We start from the raw sequence: 17,726 nt of genomic DNA on the forward strand, positions 1-17,726 counted from the left end.
AAATATATATAAAAAACAGTACCTTGATTTAACGACTTAATATATATGAATTAATTGTGAGAAAACAAGCATAAAAATATATAAAATTGCTTGACCTTAAATTAAACTGTAAGACATATATATGTCAGAAAACCACCTGTATTGCACACTGTTTATATTCAACCGTACCTCTAATAGTTTCTCATGAACATTCTCATTACTGTCTTTTACTAAAAGTGAAACATCCAGTACAAGGTGATATGTCCCTTTAAGATGAATGAACACTTGAGTCCCGTTCTGTGCAGCTCCAATCAGACAGGGTAAATCCAAACCTCAGTCGTAGGGATAGTAGTACATGCAAAAAGAAGAGAGAGCGCACAAAGGATTCAAGTGTAGATTTTTATTAACAACATTAGCACACATAAATTGATGCACTTACTAGAAGTAAGATTAAAAAAGGCAATCAGAGTTCAACTCTCTTTCCTCCACTTGTATAGCCGCTCCACACTGCTGCCTAGGAAAGTCAGTGTCCCCGGATGTTGATGCACGATATCGGCTTCTGTAGCAGGGCTTTCCGGATGCCTCTGCTAACTGCCTGTCTGCCAATGGGAGGGAGCGGATCAAATTGGAGTCTGAGTGTCGGACCTGTTTGCCGGTTCCTAATGCGTTTCCCCCAGTCAGCGGCTGGGCTTTTTCAAAGGATAAAATCAGATATATTGTTACTTTTGCCGCCCTCAACTTTTAAAGGGCAAGCGTCCAATTGGATTCGTGGGTGTGTCTGTCCGGCCAATCATAACGTCCATATAGTCCTCTGTGTTGTTGCACACCAATGGCCAACCAAATGATAGAGGGAGTGTTTTTTAGAACCAATGCCATACTCCCTACGTGTATTTGTTTGTTTAGCCACATAACAAAAATGAAACAAACGCTACCATTTCTCAGCAGTATATGTTATAAGAAAACAATCGAAGTATATCTTATCTAAAAACAATATGTAACTAACATGTAACGCAGAACTATAACAAATTATATACATTTTTCATCAGAAATATAACATATTAGCGATCTAGTATATTGTTACAGAGTTTATTAAATAGTGATTCTGAGTTATATTTCTTGTTGACTATCAGATCATAAATTCTATATCTAATTAAAGAATACATCTTTTATTTTCAAATGCCCATAGTTGCTTTACAAGATGTGTGTGTGTGTATGTATGTATGTATGTATATATGTATGTATATATATATATATATATATATATATATATATATATATATATATATATATATATATATATATCTCTATGAGCAAAAATGTTATTAATATTATTAACATTTACAGTTTATATCACATTATGCGTTGGCAGTCTATTTTATGCTCCTGCTCCTAATATGTTTTTTTTTTAAAAAAAAATTATAAAAGTTTTTTATATAGATATATGAAAGCATAATGTCCCTTGTTTAAAATATATTGCAACAACCTAATGTGTATTAAGATTACACATTTCTATAGATTTGATGAGTTTAGATCGTGATGGAATTATTTAAATCACGATGAAGTTATTTAAAAGCACATATTGAACTAATGTTGTTACATGTACACACATGATCTATCACACAATGAATTGCATACCTATATTAAAATTTAATCTAATATTGATTTGAAAAATTTTGATCTAATTTTTTATGAAGAACCTAGAAAAACACATATCCAACAAACTAGGATATATTCAGAAAGACATTATAATGCTCAATATAGCAATAGAGATACATATTCAGGACAATACAATAAACATACAAATAATAACAATCAAACTAGACAAAATACATATCATACATACAATGGCGCTTCACGCCAACAGAATAAATCAAATTATTCGGATAACTACCCACAATGGAGACGTAGACCAAGTTACACAACAAACAATTATGCTAGTCCACGTGCACAAATAGATATAAATAATAGGTATGAACCTTTAATCAATCATTCTCAAAGACAGGATGAACCCATTTGGGAAGGTAAAGGAGCGAGACCCAAAGAAGCAACTGATAATCAAATTTTTTTAGGCCAGGGACACAACCATGCACCTCAAGAAAGACCAATAGAACGAATAAGACAAAGAAAAAGATCATTAGAAAGAGAAGAAGAGGAAATAGAGGAGGAAAAAAGATACAGGCTAACAGGACGCTCAAGACTAGAATAAATAAAACCAAAAGTGATATTTTTAATCTGGCTGAGGTCAATTTAGATTCTAATGACATCAGTCTTCTACAAAAAGGTTTAAAGTTTGCCCCTAAAGCAGGGCCAAATAAGTTTGAGATGTATGTAGATATCCACAAATATGTGAGAAAGTTAACCCTGAAGAGGTATTATCTTAAGAATCCCATCAACAAAAATGTTGCTAATAACACATATATGGAAGCTACAGATTTAGGTATCTTAAATATATTGAAAGATCTGGAAATTGAAAATGTAAAACTTAGCGAACCGTCGGGAGCACATAATTCAAAAGATTCATCAGTTGAATGTACAGAAAATCATATCAATGATCTTATTGACACATTAGATATATCTCTACATGAAACAGAACCAGAAATTCAGCACTCGCACTTTAAAGGTAAATCAACTTTTAATCCAGTAGGTGCACAGGGAGATCATTTGAAATCCTTCTCTAAATTAGTTTTAAATAAAATAGAAGAGCTATTTAAAAATGAAAATGCTAATCAATTTTTAAACAAACATAATGATAACTTGACCATTATGGAAAGGAAATCTCTTAAAAAAACTTATGTCTAATAATGAGATAATAATACGCCCCGCCGATAAGGGCGGGGGTATTGTAATTCAAAAAAGGGAACAATATATGCAAGAAGCTTTTAAATTGCTAAGGGACAAGGATACCTACCAAATCTTAGACAAAGATCCCACTGAAATATATAATAAAGAGCTTTATAAAATTTTAAATAAAGCAAAAATAGAGGGTAATATCAATGAAAATGAGTTCAAATTTATATTCAATACTCAGCCAAACATAGCAATTATATACCACCTTCCCAAAATACATAAGGACAGTAAAAATCCACCAGGTAGGCCAATTGTGTCCGGGATAGGATCAATTAGTGATAATCTATCCAAATATGTAGATTTTTACCTTCAACCAATAGTAAAAAATATGAAAGCATATATCAAAGACACAACGGAGGTGATTAGAAGGTTTGAGGGTAAACAATGGGAAGAGGATATGTACTGGCTAACTTGCGACGTTGCTTCCTTATATACGTGTATACCTCATATTAATGGCACAAACGAGATAAAAGAAGAACTTTTAAAATGGTCAATTCCAATGAAACATATATCTTTTTTAATTGATAGTATTAATTTTATTTTACATCACAACTATTTTATGTTTGAAGATAAATATTATCTACAGACCCAAGGCACAACGATGGGGACAACATTTGCCCCATCCTATGCAAATCTCTATGTAAATGCGTTTGAGAATAAATACATTTGGCATAATAATCCATTTTTAAGTAATCTAGTATCATATGGTAGATACATAGATGATGTCATTATCCTGTGGAAAGGGGATGTGACAGAAATAGATAATTTTATGAAACATATTAATAGTAATGATTTTAATTTAACTTTTACAAATTCATGTTCGAAAGATAAAATAGAATTTTTAGATTTGGTATTGTTTACAGATAACACAGGAAAAATAGCAGTAAAAAACTATAGAAAAAGCACAGATCGAAATAGTTATATACAAGCCAAAAGCGCACATAAAAAATAATGGTTGGACAATGTTCCATATAGTCAATTTTTAAGAATAAAAAGAAATTGTACACATGAAAATGATTTTGAAATAGAAGCGAAAATATTAGAAGAAATTTTTTTAGAAAAAGGCTATGAACCAAAACTAATACAAGCTGCAAAAAATAGGGCTATTGCAAAAGAGAGAAATATAAATATTAAATTAGATAAACCAAATGCAATAGGGTCTCATATACACAATAAATTAATAGAACCAGCGAAATTAGATCCACCGAGATTTATAACAACTTTTAATGAAGGTTCAAAAAGTTTAGAAAAAATAATTAAAAAACACTGGCCACTGCTTCAATTAGATCCTGTTTTAGGGCCATCATTGGGGGACAAACCAACTATTAATTATAGGAAAGGCAAAAGCCTTAAGAATATTCTTGCTCCAAGCAAAATAAAACCTATTATTAAGAATAAGGCTAGTGAAACTGGGACCGAAAAAATAGGTACTACCTGGTTGAGTGAATGGAAGGGAACTATGAGATGTGGAAAACCCCGTTGCAATATGTGTAAACATGTTAATAGAGCCCCTACATATTCTAATAGTTCATTAACTGAAACTTTTAACATTTCATTTAGAAGCAACTGTGAATCTATATATGTTGTATACTTATTACAATGTGGGTGTGGCCTACTTTATGTGGGCCGTACGAAACGTCAAATAAGACGGCGAGTTAATGAACACATATATAATATAGAAAAAAAGATGACAAATCACAGTGTCCCTAAACATTTTTTGGAATGCCATAGACATAACCCTAGTTCTCTCAAAGTTCAAGTTATAGATAGAGTCCCTATAACTAAACCTAATCGTCTTTTAGAACTGAGAAAGTTGGAGACTAAGTGGATTTATAAACTAAACACATTACAACCATATGGTCTTAATATAGACATAGATGTAGCAGCATTTGTATAAAAATTTTTATAGTAAAGATTTTTATATTATTAATATTATTGATTTTATAGTCAATTAATTTTTCAGTTTTTTAATTATATTTTAATAGCATGCTTTTTTCGTAGAAAATTAGATCAAAATTTTTCAAATCAATATTAGATTAAATTTTAATATAGGTATGCAATTCATTGTGTGATAGATCATGTGTGTACATGTAACAACATTAGTTCAATATGTGCTTTTAAATAACTTCATCGTGATTTAAATAATTCCATCACGATCTAAACTCATCAAATCTATAGAAATGTGTAATCTTAATACACATTAGGTTGTTGCAATATATTTTAAACAAGGGACATTATGCTTTCATATATCTATATAAAAAACTTTTATAATTTTTTTTTTTTTTTTAAAAAACTATTAGGAGCAGGAGCATAAAATAGACTGCCAACGCATAATGTAATATAAACTGTAAATGTTAATAATATTAATAACATTTTTGCTCATAGAGATATATATATATATATATATATATATATATATATATATATATATATATATATACACATCTTGTAAAGCAACTATGGGCATTTGAAAATAAAAGATGTATTCTTTAATTAGATATAGAATTTATGATCTGATAGTCAACAAGAAATATAACTCAGAATCACTATTTAATAAACTCTGTAACAATATACTAGATCGCTAATATGTTATATTTCTGATGAAAAATGTATATAATTTGTTATAGTTCTGCGTTACATGTTAGTTACATATTGTTTTTAGATAAGATATACTTCGATTGTTTTCTTATAACATATACTGCTGAGAAATGGTAGCGTTTCTGTTTCATTTTTGTTATGTGGCTAAACAAACAAATACACGTAGGGAGTATGGCATTGGTTCTAAGAAACACTCCCTCTATCATTTGGTTGGCCATTGGTGTGTAACAACACAGAGGACTATATGGACGTTATGATTGGCCGGACAGACACACCCACGAATCCAATTGGACGCTTGCCCTTTAAAAGTTGAGGGCGGCAAGAGTAACAATATATCTGATTTTATCCTTTGAAAAAGCCCAGCCGCTGACTGGGGGAAACGCGTTAGGAACCGGCAAACAGGTCCGACGCTCAGACTCCAATTTGATCTGCTCCCTCCCATTGGCAGACAGGCAGTTAGCAGAGGCATCCGGAAAGCCCTGCTACAGAAGCCGGTATCGTGCATCAACATCCGGGGACACTGACTTTCCTAGGCAGCAGTGTGGAGCGGCTATACAAGTGGAGGAAAGAGAGTTGAACTCTGATTGCCTTTTTTAATCTTACTTCTAGTAAGTGCATCAATTTATGTGTGCTAATGTTGTTAATAAAAATCTACACTTGAATCCTTTGTGCGCTCTCTCTCTCTTCTTTTTGCATGTACTACTATCCCTACGACTGAGGTTTGGATTTACCCTGTCTGATTGGAGCTGCACAGAACGGGACTCAAGTGTTCATTCATCTTAAAGGGACATATCACCTTGTACTGGATGTTTCACTTTTAGTAAAAGACAGTAATGAGAATGTTCATGAGAAACTATTAGAGGTACGGTTGAATATAAACAGTGTGCAATACAGGTGGTTTTCTGACATATATATGTCTTACAGTTTAATTTAAGGTCAAGCAATTTTATATATTTTTATGCTTGTTTTTTCACAATTAATTCATATATATTAAGTCGTTAAATCAAGGTACTGTTTTTTATATATATTTTTTGCTATATATATTTACACTAAGGGTCCTATTGTGGATTTTAGATTTTATATTTGATCAATTTTTATGCATTTTTGCTTTTAGGCGATTTTAGAAATTTTTAATATCTATATTTATATCTATATATTTTTTTATATTTATTATTCATTTATTATCCACTTATTATTGACAAGAGATATATATATATATATATATATATATATATATATATATATATATATATATATATATATATATATATATATATATATATATATTTATAGTCTCTGAGGATACTGAGTCAGTTCATATAGCGCAATTCACTTTTTTTCCCTGTTGCATTTTCTATCAGTTCAAAATATATTGTGAAGGTGTATTTCCTATATAAGTGAAGAGGGGATTTTTCTTTTAAACAATTGGGGTTTATTTTAAATGGTGAACATTACCTTATAAGTGTTTGTTACGGTGGTGCTGAACTAAAATGTGATTCATAAATAAAGGTGAAAAAAGGGGGAAAAAATAATTTTTTATTTTATCTATAAAGTTGTGAAAAAACTGATTATAATAACAACAATATATCATTATATGATGTAATTGTTTATCTACTGAAGCAGCGGTCTGATAACTGTGTTGTATTCAATACATGTAGCCACTAAGCTACTGTATTGAAGATAAATTTAGATAAACATGGAATAATTATTTAATTCGTTCATTCCTTTAGGATATACACAATCCATCAGATAGATCCATTTGGTTTCCATTTTGAGGAGTGAATTCTCCAGGTCACCCCCTCTCAGTCCCAATGATATTTTGTGTATACCATAACATTGCAATTCTGAGGTCTTGGATTGGTGGTGTTTCATGAAATGTGACGCTACAGAAGTAATTTTTTTGTCTTTAGACAAATAGAGAATTGCCTGGTATTTCGGGCCTGGAACTGGTCTTACTTGGCAGGATCAGACTGATATACTTCAGGAAAGTTTTCCTCTGTGAAAAACACTCTGGTCTAAAAGAGGCTGCTCCTGGGTGGTAAATCGCCATAGAACTAGCTGATGAGTTGTTTGTTCCTGGTAGAGCGCTTCTCTCTTTGTATGTTCAGTAAAAATAGGCAATCCAGCAATTCAGGGGTTAAACAGGCAGAGTGGTCAGACAGGCAGAGTTCAGTAACAATTAGGCAATCCAGGGATTAAACAGGCATAGTGGTCAGACAGGCAGAGTTCAATAACAATAGAGCAATCCAGAAATTCAATAGCAATAAGCACCCAGAAGCAGACACAGTAACACCTATACTTGGGCAAGGTATAGGAAGTAAGGGGAGACTTACATAGGTGTAGATTCACGCCAGCAGTGAGTGGCATCAGAGGAAGGAGACGGTTGGCGATGACATCATCGCCACAAACATGGCATCGACCATGGGAAGGGAACTCCGAGTCGCCACTGAGATGGAGAAGCGTGACAATGAGCAGAGATGGGGCATTTTGGCTGGGCTGGTACGGGCATGTGCTGGGTGAAGCAGCAGTAGTCCCCATGCTGAGAATCTGTGGGCAGGAAATGGGCCAGAACTGGCAACCTATAACAGTCTCACAGATTCCAAGATTGTTTGGAGCTCTGCTTTTAAATTTGTACTCTGGTATCCCCCTGTAGGACTCTGTATTGCAGACAGCTTCACTACTATGGGAGGCAGTTTGTCACTCACCTCTCTCTGGGACTTCCAGGTTCAGCTTGAACTGGATGAGGTCTGTCCATGGGAGGGTTGCTGGATGCTTTCACTCAGGGGCATATTTTGACTTAGGCCTGTGCCTAGTGCAGCAGAATTTAGCGAAAGCAGCAAATTTGGAGCAGTAGTTCTATGGTAGGATTCCCTCCTATTCCCATGATCCCCTAATGTTTTATTTACTATATTCACTGTTATAATTTGTATGGGTCACTCACTAAAATTTGACTTACAATAGTTTTATATTTAAGCAGTCTGGAGGCCTTCTGAGACAGGGAGGATGAGACTTGTGGGTGGAGCCTCAGCTGGAGGAGTCAAATGGTTTGGTCAGTTGGAACATTTTCCCTGATTGGAAGCTGGGTCCTATTGCCACTCTCACAGCTTTCCCATCCGTGACAATACAGCTGATTTAGGGAAAGTGGTCTTCCCTTATTAGGGTTTCCCATCCTCCCTTATTTCCAGGGATCTACTTTACTTTTTTACGGTCTCTCAGGCTTCCTTATTTATCTGCTCTTAGAACATTTTGTATCCCATGGTCACCACCTGAAACTTACCCTCCCCTATAGGAGTTTTGCACTGAATAATGCAGCGTTGTCTTCCAAATTTACTACATTTTTATGCCTTTTTTTTTTTTTTTTTTCCCCTGCACACAAAATAGGACAGGTGGTAATCATACCACATCTATACCAGACCAGGGAAGTGATGTATTGTGTTTTACACATGTTCAGTAGGAGCAAGATAAAAACAAACTCTATGCTACAAAGTTTAGCATTGGCTTATTAGAAATATATATATATATATATATATATATATATATATATATATATATTCAACATATAGTCTTCTCCATATGTTTTACATTACTAAGATAACTTTACTATGATTGTGGGATTGATGTGGGTTGGAAGCTGAATGATGGCGCCCATCACACTATAAGAGAGCTCCCTCATTCTTTGGGAGGGCCTAGCTAATGTACATGAATAGAATGTTTAATTGCAGAAAATGTCTATAAATTTGCAGCATTTCTGCTCTTGAAGGCTAATAATCATGTTTCCTTTTTCTCTCCACACTAGGTAACGCCAAAGGTAAAGTTTTCAAACAAAACAAGCACTCAGAGGAAGCATCAGGGTAGCTCAGTCCCATATACCCCTCTGGGCTCGTTACAGTTTGATTATGCCAGCAGCATCCCTCAGGAGGACAGCTGTGCACACCTCTCAACCAGTAGCAATTTGCCAGGTCCAGGTCTGGACAGCGACTTTGGTGTCAGTGCAGGTCAGTACATACTGCAGAGGGGCACTCATTAAACACCAAATGAGTCATCTATATATTGGGGACATCATCTTGTAATAGACATGGGCTGTCCAATTTAAAACCTTGAGGCTTCTCACAGGCCAGTATTTTTTTTTTTATAAACTTTATTTATTAAAGCTTTCTGATAACAGGCATATATAAGCAGTTATTTTGAGGACATTTAGTAATATAATTATGTCATATAAAGGTAACTTTTACCATCTCAAAGTCTCTTAACAGTCCTTGCGTTCTTGTCTTAGCAAGAGAACGCTGTAGCTGGTAGTTAGTCTGTTCTTCTTCAGCTATTTTTACATTTTATTAACTAACACAAGCTTAACATAATAAATAAATTATTTAGAATAAATTAAATAAATGAGATGAACATTAGAACATAATTTTACAGACTAAATACTCCGTAAAGCCTCTTGTAATTTCCATCTAGAACCTTTATTTTGGCCTTAAGCATAGTGTAGTAGGGGACCCACCATAATTCAATACTGGGTGAATGTTCTACAATTCCATCTCTAGTTTTACTAAGTGTATTAAGTTACTAATCAAGGGAGTAGTCGGTTCCTGTATGTCTCTCTAGTCAAAAGTCTATTGTCCTGTAAGCTGACTTTCCAAGATGTATATTGTGTTTCTGAGTGGGTAAATGATCTGTTTCTGTGTGTCTGTCTGACAGAATGAAAGGTTCCCACTTTTTTTTTTGGTTCTTTTATTTGGACCCCCCATAGTGTCCCATTTTTACCTTGTTAACTGGTAAAGAATTATGTTTTTTAATTCACTTAACTTTGGTGTTTTCCCTGTTGACCAATACTTAAGAAATAATTTCCGTGCGAGTATTACGTTGGTAATAAAGGTTTTTAGCCTTATCGATGTGTTATCTAGTTTGAAGAGTAGCATTTCCCCTTCATTTAGGGTTGTATTTTGTTTAGTAATTGTCTTTAATCAGTATTCAATCTGCGACCAGTATTTTTTAATATGCGGGCATTTATTGATGAAATGTAGGATGTCTGGGTATTGACATTTTGGACATGTTTGTTATGGATGTAATCCATTTTTCTAAGACTTGCGATATAATGTACGTGCATTCGTTTAGTGTGGGTTTCTCTTAAGTCTGAGTCTATTGTTGCATTTCTTACAGTTTGAAAGCTGTCTACTATTTTCTGGCTTGTGATGAGGTCGTCCGGTAGGGGAGACCATCTAGTTGTAATGGAATCGATTGTCTGTCTTTTTTATAATGATTTGTAGCAGTGTTTTATATAATAGGAAGATAGAATGCATACCATTTTTAAACAGTGTGATACATGATTCTAGCCCTGGGTGGCCTGCCGTAGAGACTCAGTTTCTGATTAACTGCTGAATGTAATATTTTGCCTGTAAATAAGTGTAATGATGATTCATTGGTAATTCAAATTCTTCTCTCAGTTTTTGAAAGTTCTGATTTCGTTCCTTCCCTGCACTAAAAGCTGACTTACTGTTTTTATACCTTTTTGGTACCAAGTGTTGAAGGGTTTAGTAGAGAATCCTGTAATGAAATTAGGATAACCTTTCAGAGGAAGATGTTTTAGAATAAGTATTGCCTATCTTCAACCATTTACATATTTTTTTTGCCATGCTCTTAAGGGTTCACTTATGGGTAAGAGGGAGCCCACTATTCTTGTGGGGTAACATTTCTAAAGTCCAGGGGGCAACCAATTCTTTTTCCAAGTGAGGTACAGTGAAATATCCACTACATGTCAACCAATCTAGTACAATTTTCCTAGATGCTGCCCAATTATATAATTCTAGGTTGGGGAGTCTAAACCCTCCTTTTCCATGTGTCACTGTTATTTTATTTTTAAACTAAGTCTCTGTTTTTTTTGTTGCCATATGAAATAAAGGGTGGCCCTGTTTTTAAGAGGTCGGATATTTTTTTTTTTTTAATAGGAGTGCGAGCATCTGTAGGGTATAAAGTATTTTGGGGAAAACTGTCATTTTAATGACATTGACTCTTCCAGAGAGGGAGAGGGGCAAGTTGCTCCAGGATTTGAGTTGTGTGGTGAGGAATGCAATCGGTGGTTGTTTTAATATTGAGGTCATACGACTTTTGCGGTTTCTATCTAATTGTATGCCTAGATATTTAAAATTGTCTTTAACTATTTTGAATTTGAAGTTGTATAACTGTTCACCTTTCACAGGATGCAGCCACATCAGTTCAGATCTTTCGCGATTAATTTGGTAACCTGATATCTTCCCGAATAGTTCTATAAGGGAAATTAGGGCTGGCAAATTTTATGTTGGGTCGGGGGCTATTAAAGCCATATGATCCGCATATAATGAGAGATTTATAGTCTCGGAGCCTAATGTAAGACCTTCTATGGTGTTTCTGAGTTTAATGGCTAGCGGTTCTATCGCCAAGTTTAAAAGGATGGGGGATAATTGACAACCCTGCCTGGTACCTCTAAATAATCTGAAGGAATTAGAGACTACACCATTGATGAATAGTGCTGCCTGGGGGTAGAATATAGTTGTTGATGATTTGAACAAGTTTCCTTGTATTCCAAATTTTTCTAATGATTAAAATAATTGTTCCCATAGGACCTTGTCAAAGGCCTTTTCTGTGTCCACTGCAAGCAGACAGGCCCTTAATAATGTGGAGGGGTTGTGGTTTTTATTTTGCGATGACCAGTAATGGGAAAGGATAAGTTTTAATTTCTTGATGTTTGAGTCTGAGGATCGACCCTTAATAAACCCTGTTTGTTTTTTATGTATTACGAGTTGTAATGTTCTAGCTAATCTATTTGCTAATATCTTTCAGCAAGATTACAAGTTTTGCAGTATGGTGCGGAATGGCTATACCGCTGAAAAATTGGTCATTGCACATGGAATGGCAGGTCTCCCGTATTACAAGTCGCGGCGGTATAGCTATACAGCAAGCATTTTTAAATTATGTTTAAGTACGATATTTCCATACCACTGTATTACAGGTTGTGCGGTCCGGCTAAAATGCTTGCATTATAGCTTATACCGACGTGATCCATACCACAATCTAAGACCAGTTGTAATTGATTTTGCTGAAAAAAAAATGTTTCACAAGACTCATATCTAAAATGTTATAAAGTACACTAACACCCATAAACTATTAACCCCTAATCCGCCGCCCACCCACATAGCCAATACTATACAAACCTATTAACCCCTAAACCGCTGGCCCCCACATCACAACTACTAAACCTATTAACCCCTAAACCGCTGGCCCCCACATCTCAAATCACTAAATTAAACTATTAACCCCTAAACCTAATACCCCCTTAATTTTAAATTAAATTTACAATATAACTATTTTTAAATAAACACCTGTGAAATAAACATAAGTTTAAACTATAAAGTAACGTAACACTACGAAAAAATAAATGACATTACAAAAAATAAAAACTCTAAAATTACGAAAAATATAAAACAAAATGATCCAAAATAATAACAATTAAACCAAATCGAATGCCCATATAAAAACAAAAAAGCCCCCCCCAAAATAAAAACACCCCCTAACCTAACAATAAACTACCAATAGCCCTTAAAAGAGCCTTTTGTAGGTCATTGCTCTGAAATAATCGGCTCTTTTACCTTAAAAAAAATCACATAGTCCCCCCTAAAAGTAAAAGTCCCCACCCAACCAACCCCTCAAAATAAAAAAACCTAAGTCTATAAATAAAACCTTAACTACCCATTGCCCCTAAAGGGGCATTAGTATGGGCATTGCCCTTAAAAGGGTATTCAGCTCTTTTGTGCCCAAAGCCCTAATCTAAAAAAAAAAAACAACAACAAAAAACACCCAAATAAATAATAAAAAAAAACCTTAAACTAACTCCAGGAAATCTAATCCCAGTTCCTAAAGTCTGGACATGCATCTTCTATCTTCATCCCGGTGGCGCGGAGCTGTGGAGGAGCGGAGCATCATCACCGTCAGCGCTGACATCCAGCATGGAGAATCCTCTTCATACGATCACCGCCATACACTGAAGCTTGAATGCAAGGGGGTACCTTGCATTCCTATTGGCAGACATTTTCAAATCAACCTATAGGATGAGAGCTACTGAAATCCTATTGGCTGTTCAAATCAGCCAATGGGATTTCAGTAGCTTTCATGATGTCTATGAGGGACATGCACATGCACATAAAGTCAGGCCTTGGCTTTTGTGCGGTATATAGCTTAACGCACCATACCGCACAACAAGAGAAGTTTTTTCATTAACTTTTAATGGCAGCACTATGGAAAGTGCGATACTGCTATTTATTTTTGCGCTATTGACGCATCCGATATAAAGAAAAACTTGTAATCTTGGAGATTGTAAGGATTTTATAGTCGCTATTGAGCAGGGGGATATAATTTCCTTAGAGTTGGGTCTCTGCCTAGTTTGGCTATTAAGGTGATGTGTGCTTCTACGAATCTATCAGAGATATCTACTCTTCCTGTGAGTAGTCCATTATATAACGCTACTAAATCAGTAGTGATATTGGAGTTGATAATTATATAAAAATTCGCCTGGTAGGCCACCAGGTCCTGGCGTTTTCCCTTGAGGTTGATCTCTAATGGTCCTATTTGTTTCTTCTTTAGTAATGGGTGAACTAAGTGATTCAGCCATTAGTAATTGAGGTAGGTTTAAATTGGACCAGAAATGGTCTCTAAGGTGTGTGTCTATGGGTGCTGCATTATTGAGTTTTTGGTAATATTCTATAAATGCTTTAGAAATTGTATTGTTATCTGATACTAGCATATCTCCCTTTTTGATATTTGTTATTAGCCCCTTTTGGTTTCATTATTTTTGTCAATGCTGCCAGATACTTTCCGGTTTTATTGCCGTATTGGTAATAGAAGCCTGACATTTTTGTATGTAGGGAATTTTCTAACAGGTAAGTATCTATCTGTTGTTTTATCTGGTAATATTTACGTATTGGATAGTGTGGGGCATCTCAAGTACTTAGACACATTTTTAACCTGGCTGAGTAAAAGGTCTGATCTAGCTTTGTATTGTTTCTTTAACTTTTTATTGTATAGGAGGTAATTGTTTCTCTCAGGACCGCCTTCGCAGCTTCCCAGTAAAGCATCGGCTGAATAATGTGTGTGCTATTTGACTCTTTATAATTATTCCATTCAGTGGTTAAAAAGGCATGGAAGCCAGCATCGTTATAAAGATAAGTTGGAAATCTCCAATTGTTCGATTTCCTCTCTGTCATATGTAAATTAAGTGCCAATTGGATGGGGGAATGGCCCGAAAGTGTCATATATAGAATTTCTATTGGTTCAATTTTTGGGATTAGGGAGGGAGATATAAGGAAATAGTCAATGCGGGATAATGTATGTTTTGCAGTTGATAGGCATTTGTAGCCTTTCTTTTCTGGGTTTTTATCTCTCTAGATGTCTCTTAAGTAATCGATCAAGAGGTGTCTGTGGTGCTATATTGTAGTCTCCTCCGATCACCATTGGGAGATCTAAGAATGGTTTTTAATTTATTGTGTATCATGTTCCAAAACTCCTGTTTGTGTTCTTGTGGGCCATAAACCCTGCATATTACTTAATGACATTCAAATATTTTGAGTTGAACCACTCAAACTCAAATCCCTTCTTTGTCTATATCGCTTTTAATGATGGTGTATGGTAGATTTTTTCTGAATAAGATAGCTACTCCTCTAGCTCTGCATATTTCATATGGGGTGTATAGTAGTTATGTCACCCAATTCTGTTTTAGTTTTTGGTGCTCAATCTGTGAAAGGTGGGTTTCTTCTAAAATGGCTAAGTCAGTGTTTGTTTTGAGGTGCTTTAAAATTGCTTTACGTTTAAAAGGGGAGGTTAAACCTCCCACATTCCATGCCACTATGTTAATGTGGGGTGCAGTCTTACTCATGTTTTAAGATAGTTTTGTGTATAAGAGAATACCTTGTGATGTTTGTGTAGAAGATAATGGATTGCAGTAACATCAGGTGTCCAGTGATACTTGTCTTTTGTATGCTGAGGTACTCAGATCTGAGATTGAAAGCTGAGCACCAACTTTGGTCTGAGGGAAGGATTACAGAGATAGACGTATCAAAGTAATTGTTTAAACATGACTCGAGCAGTTCCAACTTGGCTATGGAACATGAGGTTGTGAGGCTAAAATTAAAAACTATACAAATTAACATATTAATAACACAATAATAACTATAAAACAGTACAGTTGGCCTTTGTAGGGGCACTGTGAGTTTCATGGGATGAAACGTAGTACTCACAAATATATCAGTGAGTGCCCTCACCCATTGTATCTTAGTTAAATGACATAGATTAATGTAACTTTTGCTTTTTTAATTCTATGCCTTGGGAATATTATCATGTATCGCGGACTCTTATTTTTCAATCTGGTGTGTCTCTAGTGGAGTCTTTTCCATTCTCCTCTTTTTTCCAAGAAGAGTTGAAGTTGTTCTGGTGACTCGAAGAACTTTGTATCCTGCCATTGTGTGGATTCTCAGCTTTGCTGGGTACAGTAGTGAAACCATTTTTCCTTGATCAATGAGTTTCTTGCAATATGGTGCAAATTATCTCCTTCTAGTGACTTGAATAGAGTAGTTCTGAAAGATGAGCAATTTCTTGCCTTCAAACATGAGGGGACTGGTTTGCCTGTATGCTCTGAAGATCTTATTTTTTAAATTCAGGCATTTCAAGGTTTAGGGCCTTTTGCTGGTGTATTAGGTGAGGGTATACTCTATTTCAGTATTGTCTATTCTGTATTTAGGTCAGAATTTTGTAACAGCTTTTGCCCGGTGTATAATGCATTATGGTACACAGCTGAAGTGCTGTTATGTTGTGTGTGTGCTGAAGCGTATTATTTGTTCCACCCTTAGCTACATTGGGTGCCTAATTAGCCAATAATTTTACCTTGAGAGTGAAGCGCCGTTAATTGCTAATGTTCTCACGTGTCTATGGCGGGTGCTTTAATGCCTCTGTGGTGCCGGATTGTTTGCAGGGGCTGCTTAGCTGTATATTTTCAAGGCTGTGTTCGCTCTCCATATGCTGGATCTCTGAGGCCCCTGCTGAAGAAGATCGCACTTGTTAGTGCTGAAGTTCCAGGCCTTGTGTGGGCCCTAATGCGCCTCTTTAGCGCTCTGCTTTTTGTCGGCTCCCGGTGTTGGAGCAGGTCTTTAGGCTCCTCTAACTATCTCTACTGGGCAAGGTAAGGAGTTTCCTGCCTATGGCGATGTGCTGAGTGGGCTCTTGACGGGTAACGGCTTGGAATTTTCGGAACGATCATGGAGCTCCTATTCCATGCGACCGTTTCGTCAGGCCTCCCACCTGAAGTCTCTCCACAGGCCAGTATTTAATGACATCAGTAATGTAAAATAGGTTGGGATAATACAACTTAATGGTCACAAAACTCAGAGGGACGTAGATTCCAATCTGTGAATGTAATAAGCCTATTTATTACCTAGAATCCATGTTTAATCCTTCATTAACTAAAGGTCTACAAAGGAAGATCTCATAGCCAGTCTCATTAAAAAATACAGAAAATTTGCAATAAGTATCTTGGCATTGAAAAAAACAGACAAACTGCGTAAAGCAGCAACATGGTCTTCTCTGCAACTTTTTATGTTGTTGGTAATGGCAGGAAATCTATGCACAAGAGACTGATTAAAAAATGTTTTAACCCTTCAATATTAAAACTTTATTGAATATCTTCATATGTAAGTGTGCTGCTGTGCCATATAAATGCATCATTTTGATAGACTTGTTTCAGACACATGGTTTTGCTTTCCTCCAGGTATCTCTTTGCATATCTTGTCCTCAGACAGTGACAGCTGCTCTCAGTCGTGGGCCTCGGGGATGGAGTGGGATTACTATGACCCTTGCTACATGCGCAGGAATAGGCGCCACAGAGACAACCGGCTGAACCACCACCTTCCTGTGATATGCAGCAAGCAGTACTGGGTCTGACACAAGGGGTGGACTTGTCCTTACAGATCCCAGTATTACATGAACTCTTGTAGAGTCGTCGCACCATTTATCTTGCAGTGTCTTCAGCGATTGCCACTTTTTTTTCCCTTCTCCCTGCAAATAACTTCATGATCATCACAATCTGATGCGTAGTCTTTTTACATAACCCTTCATACACACAAATATTTATTTCTCAATCTATTATGTAGAATATTGCAGAATACTCATATATCCCCTCCCCCTAATGCATCCAACATAGCCCATCCCCCTAATGTGTCTGCAGCATCCTCACATAGCCCCTCCCCCTGATGCACCAGCAGCATCCTCACATAGCCCCTCCCCCTAAT

General features: G+C 35.7%; 1 protein-coding gene across 1 annotated transcript in view; it reads left to right on the top strand.

Moving 5' to 3' along the window:
* The window catches only part of LOC128646851 (protein huluwa-like), a 51,322-nt gene extending 33,943 nt beyond the window's left edge, over nucleotides 1-17,379 (top strand). Inside the window, exons 2-3 of the mRNA XM_053699652.1 lie at nucleotides 9,221-9,419; nucleotides 17,207-17,379. Coding sequence (XP_053555627.1) covers nucleotides 9,221-9,419; nucleotides 17,207-17,379 — 372 coding nt within the window. The remainder of the gene's footprint in view (nucleotides 1-9,220; nucleotides 9,420-17,206) is intronic.
* The last annotated feature ends 347 nt before the right edge of the window (nucleotides 17,380-17,726 follow it).

The sequence above is a fragment of the Bombina bombina genome, chromosome 2 (genome assembly GCF_027579735.1).
Source record: "Bombina bombina isolate aBomBom1 chromosome 2, aBomBom1.pri, whole genome shotgun sequence".
NCBI classification, from domain to species: Eukaryota; Metazoa; Chordata; class Amphibia; order Anura; family Bombinatoridae; genus Bombina; species Bombina bombina.